The following is a 6,000-nucleotide window of genomic DNA, read 5'->3' as shown; positions in this document are numbered from 1 at the left end:
TTTAAGAACACCTCCTGAAGTGATTTGAGGGGTCTGATTTGTATCTGGTTGTAGTCTTGGGTGTGTTTACACTTGCATTTTTATGTGGCTCGGCCTTATCCAGATATAATCCTAAAACTCAAGATGCATGAAGTGACCAGGTGTAAACGGGGTCTTAGTTACAGTTGCTTAGCTACGGCTAGTTAATCAATTTTAATTGAAAAATTAAAATATATGATATATTCAAATCGAAAGTTCAAAGTTCTCCCACATTAGAGTAACAACACAAATACAAATGAAAAAGCAGGACACTTCCCGTCTGAAATAAAGTGTAGGTAAAAGTACAGATACTTAAAAAAAGTATTCAAAGTACCGCAATGACGCACGATTATTGAATATTTTTAAAGCTATATAATGTTTTACAATTCCAATTTTACAGTCACGAAGTACATGTACTGTTTTCTATAAATTGTAATTACAATTCAGGAAACATCGTTATTAATAGTATGATATTGACAAGACCAATCATTTTTTCTATTTAAATTTTGTACTGAATGACAGAAATCTTTAGTACCAGAAAGTAATTTGGTCAGTACCATGAAAAATGTTGAAACCCAATCCCAGACCTGACCATCATGTTTATTCACTGTATTTTCCCTTGTCAAACACAACAACGAGGCAAACACAGCTTTAGAAAATACTGTGATATTTTATTAGAAACGCTGCAGAAAAATTTTATATAGGTGTCCAGCCAGAAATATCATCTATCACTTAAGGCAAAAACGCAAACAATATAAGACAAACTATTATTTAGAATCCTACATTTCACCCTTGAATTATTGACAGTTGAAGGGGCTAGATGAATATCTTAGATTCAATATACAAATGTAACTTTATAAATTTCAATTGCATTTTTTTATACCATTGCTTGCGCTTTCAAGCTTTCTTGTTATAGGATGCAGAACTAAAAATATCAGGGTTAATGATTTTTTTAATAGCATTTATAATTCTTATTATTATAATTTTTTTTTCATTTATTTACACTCATTCACTTGCGTTGTAACCCAAAAATATCACAAGCCTGGCACAATACTTTACATATTGCTAGCATATGACAAGTAGAAATATCTAACATATACTGCTTTACAAACATATCCAACTAATATTGATACCAAAATCCACTGCCTGGGTTTTTTGTGTCGTTTTTTTTTCTTTCATATAGAATTTTTTTTTTTCTCTAAACAGTACAATGCTGGCCACATCTTCCGTTCAGGCAGTGGAGAAAGTGACAGAAAAGTTGTGAAAATAAACCGAAAAAAAAAGAAAAAGAAAAAAAGACTAAAAGCAGGACATGATGAAGCAGATGGTGACCCAGACAAGTCGGAGAGAGAAGATGCAGTTTTTCTGCCGTCGTTACGATTTGAGGTGCTAATTCTGTAATTATATTCTGGCTATAATGCAGTTACCTACTTATATTTCCTTTAAAAAAAAAAAAAAAAAAAAAAAAACAGGAAATACATAGGGCATGGGAACGTCAGGACAGGCCCGTGCACAGACATGTAGGCAGGGGCTCAAAGGGCAAATAAGGGCACACGAAACATGAATTTGAACCTTTTTTTTAGCATTTTTCACTCAATCAGTCAGGAAAAGAACCCTGAACCCTGATATAAGTGTGGGGCTTGTAATGTTACACGGCACACAATCCAACTGTTGGTTGTTCTTCACTATAGCATCCCATTGGTAAAAAAAAACAAAAGCATTATTAGTGCTTTGGTAAGAGGTATTATTGGCGGTATCTGATGTGTGCATCTTTGACAGGTTGGACTTAACGAGGAGAAATCTCCATAAAGAGCTGAAGCTTGATAAGCTTGGCTGCTAGCGTAAATTTAGACAAATGACGTCTACACAGTTTTTTTAAGTATTTTAAAAGACTTGGACACGGGTGAAAAAACAATCCTTTTCAGAATATCGACACTTATTCAGAGTATTGATATAGGTGTTCAAAAAGATCTATTATCGGCCCAAGGCTAACAGAGGGCACTGCATCCTAGGTGGAGCTCAAGAGCAGTAAACACTCTTAGAGCATATGCCAACACTTTAGTATTCTCAGGTCGAGGCTCATTCCTCCTCACCAAAACAGATCTTGAATTTGAAATGTATTTGTTTATCTAGTTTTTCCCAATTTGATACTGCTAATGAACGCATCCCGTCATAGCTCCCTCTACACATGTCCTCTGATACACACTGCCCGAACTCATCTCATGACACTGCTATGAGAGAGCGGCCAATTTGCAGCTGATTGCAAAGTGGAATGGCTCGGGATTAGAACTCACAACCTCCCGAGCCATAAAGGTACATGTGGACATGGCTTCAATCATTTTGGCTGACCTTAATATTGCCCATTGTGTTTACTGAGCGAGGAGGAGCCCATTAACACGAATAAGACAATATTTAGACTGTGCTAAAAACGACAGTGTTTTTATTTGATTAGTATTTATTTTTTATTAATTTATGTAGGATATTTAAATATTTCTTTCATATTTCAATTCTAATATCTAAATATTCTTAATTAATTAAATTAGTTTTTGAAGAAAATGTAACTGCTTCATAATTCTGCTATAATATAATTATAAATATCATAAAATCACAATAATACTGTTTATACACTGTCTAAAATAACAGGTATTGTGACAGCTCTTAAGGTTTTCTGTGCACGTGCCTGTCCACAACCACAGCTGGGAACCACTGGCTTGTTGCACGAAGATGCATGAGTGACAGCACCATGGACCAGTGTTTTTCTAGCAATTTAGGATTCCCTAGAACAAAACGACTCACACTCGTAAAGTCAGACAGCATGGAAAACAGGCCTGCAAGACCTATCCCCAGTAAAATTAACTTCCCTCCATAGCACGATTCCGCTTGTTACAATCCCGTCCTGCCCCTGTTCTTGGTGAGTGTGGCCCTTATAGTTCACACAAGCTGAGATTAGCATAAAAGGGCCATTGTAGACAGCGATCCTCAGTGACTGTAGTCACTGTACAAGGCTGTTTTTTTGGGGTGAAATGACATTTGCAAGACAAAGATGAAGAACCACCCAGAGGTTATGGTGATGGATGCGGGTGGTCACTGGAATGAGTGGGGTATAGAGTAGCATTGGAAAGTGTAATGCGACGACTGATTATGACTGGCATATTTACAGTCACTTCAACAGAAAGCACAAGCTCATTATAATAGTCATATTTTGAACCAAAACAACAATAAAAGCTTTTTTGTATTTTTCTCTTAGTATTGGATTTGTAACGCACAGCTATTTACAGAATTGTCATCTTTACAAATTTGTCATAAATACATTTCAGGCTGGGAGATTTCGAATTCAGTCCCCTTTTGAATATGTGACAACACTGGTCGGAAAAGTAGACTGATCCCTTTGTTCAAAATACAGTGTTCTGGCACCATACCAATGTCGTCTGTTGCTCTTGATATAGATAACCAGTATGGCACATACAAAGCATCGACAGATCATTGACAGAGCATTGCTGCCCACCAGCTTTTGCATGTATGTGTCACTTCTGCGAGCAAAACCAGTCCCTCTCTAAAAAAGTTTGAGAATTCTTTTGGTAAAACATCCCACTATCCTCTCTACGCTTGGCTCTGAGTGCACCGTTAGTTTAGAAACATTCACTTTTTTTGCCCACAAGTAGGTCAGGTCAGACTTAGCTGTTCTTCAAGAAGGGGTTGTAGCAAAATAATATCTTATCCACTGAGTCTCCAAGTGGAACAAAGAAACGGTATATATTTTTCCTTCATCCTTAAAAGACTTCCACGTCCTAAATCCCATGCTGGAGTAAACCATCCCCAGGCTCCCCTGGATAGTTCTGAAAGGTCCAGCCCACAAAAAGTCCCAAGGCGCAGAGCTATACCCTGGTGGTGGAGTGACCGTGAGGCAAGTTGGTGCTGTTCTGATTCCCGCCAAAGGTGTTGAAGTTGTGCAAGGGCTGCATCCCAGCCAGGGAATTGGGGATCATGGTGATGGTGCTGGGCGTCATGAGCGGGATGTCGTCGGGCGACCGCCGCAGGGTCAGTGTGTAATCGGGCGGGCAGGCCAAGCGCAGTGTGTCGTGGGCTTGAAGGGACTCGCACTCGTGGTGGTGCTCATGTTCCAGCTGCTGCTGCTGCTTCATCTGCAGGGACATCAGCTCCTCGCTTTGCAGGCGTGCGATGTCGTTGGCGTTGGCCGCCACGTTGGCTGGCGTTGAATTGCGCTGAGGGCTGGGGCCCCGGCGGTTGGACTCGTGCCGCCGCTTGTCCTTCTTGTAGTAGAGCGCGGCAAAGGCCAGGATGTTGAGGAAAAGGAGCGAGGCGCCCACGGCGATGGTCACGCTCAGCTCCGTGGAGTAGTCCCGCTTCTCGATCACCACGGCAGAATCGTCGCCAAGGTCGCTGCCTTTGTGCTGGTCTGTCGTCTGCTTGGTGTTGGGTGGGGGGACCCCGGGATGGCGCGTGGTCGATGGCCATGTTTTGCCTAGTCTCTTGGTGTAGGGGAAAGGCGTGGTGTCCTGCGGGGGAATCTTGGTGGTCGTTGAGACGTACTGGAACAGATCATTGATGTTGTGGAGGTGAGGGACGAGCTCCAGCCAGAAAGCCACCTTGGTGGCGCGGTAGTGGTCGCGGACTCTGGGCTTCAGGCCAATGTGAAGGTAGAGCTGGTCTTTGGGGTTGTACTTGGACCAGGCTACTTCTTCAAAGCGGTTAGGCTTGGTGTGGATGAACTTGGTGTCCTGTGGGACTGGCTGATTGGGATCTCTATTAGGAAGAAAAGAAAAAATAGGAATCTGTTAGATCACAAGCAAACACGCACAGCTTGAACCTATTTTCTCTATGCCTAATGCCTGGTGTGGGCTGGAGGGGTATAAAGCCCCCCAGCATTGAGCTGTGGAACAATAGAGCTGTGTTCTCTGCAATGATGGATGGTGCTCCATCCAATATTATCTGAATAAGTTGGAAAGTTGGGGATGAGTTGGAGAGGTGGTCATCCAACATCCTGACCTAATGCTTTTGTCAGCAATGCAATGTTGTCAGCTCCAACAACTAATTTTTAATACCTCGTAAGAAAGAAACAATAAATAAGCAGGTGTCCCAATACTTTTGTCTACATGGAACGAAAGGGTACCACGTGTTACATGTGGGCTCCAGCAGGACAGATCTATAGGAGGAAGATGACTAAGTATACCACTACACTCCATTAACAAGTGTAACCTAAGGGCATACTCATGTGGTCAACAGTGGTCTGCTCGGCATCGTCCTTTCATTTTTATCTCCTAACACAACCAATATTTATGGAAACATCATAAGAGACACCTACTCTGAAAAGATTTCCTGTGCTTTAATAAGCATTATATCACATCTTTCACATCTCTAGTGGGAGCACATCTAAAAAAAAAAATAACCCAGTCCAGCAATTGTTCATTTTATTCAGTGAGAAGGTGTTAAAAGGCTTCTAAATATGGAGATGTACTGGTGGCTGGTGAAATACTTTTTTTCCCTAGGTGCATTAGCGTTATTCAAGTTTGTTGTTTCAATTATGGCTCTAGTCCTACATGGACTATGCAGGGAAAGTTCTTTTTGACCACCTAAGTTGCAATGTCAGTCATGTCTTTTCATCCGGCTTTTTATACACTCATTATAGTGCTACTGGATTCCCACCAAATTACTCTAATGGATCTGAAAATGACTAATGACTGAAATTTCATTAAAAATCTTAACCCACCCCCATCCAACCACCCAGCCATCTTCCCTGTGGAGAACTTGTCCACACTCAACTTTAACAACATTTCAAACCCTCAGGTTTATGTTTTCCTATTATACTCTTAACTATAAAGGTGCTGCACATGGTTCTCCGAGTAATGCCATAGAAAAGTCCATAATAGACCATAAAGAGTCAAGTTTGTAATAGAGATGTGTGAATGTGAAAACCTCTGAAATGGTAAAGAACTTTTCCATCAAGTGACAATTTTTTTGACA

General features: G+C 40.8%; 1 protein-coding gene across 4 annotated transcripts in view; it reads right to left on the bottom strand.

Annotated features, from left to right (window-relative positions):
- Window positions 1-686: 686 nt before the first annotated feature.
- Window positions 687-6,000, bottom strand: part of nlgn4xa (neuroligin 4 X-linked a) — a 118,982-nt gene continuing 113,668 nt past the window's right edge. For all 4 annotated transcript variants that reach the window (XM_072657176.1, XM_072657177.1, XM_072657179.1 and 1 more), the window contains one exon: window positions 687-4,782. In XM_072657176.1, the coding sequence (XP_072513277.1) occupies window positions 3,894-4,782 (889 nt within the window). In that variant the 3' untranslated portion in view covers window positions 687-3,893. The remainder of the gene's footprint in view (window positions 4,783-6,000) is intronic.

The sequence above is a fragment of the Salminus brasiliensis genome, chromosome 15 (genome assembly GCF_030463535.1).
Source record: "Salminus brasiliensis chromosome 15, fSalBra1.hap2, whole genome shotgun sequence".
Classification (NCBI taxonomy): domain Eukaryota; kingdom Metazoa; phylum Chordata; class Actinopteri; order Characiformes; family Bryconidae; genus Salminus; species Salminus brasiliensis.
The sequence above is the reverse complement of the archived record's forward strand: the minus strand, read 5'-3'. Positions and strand labels throughout refer to the sequence as shown.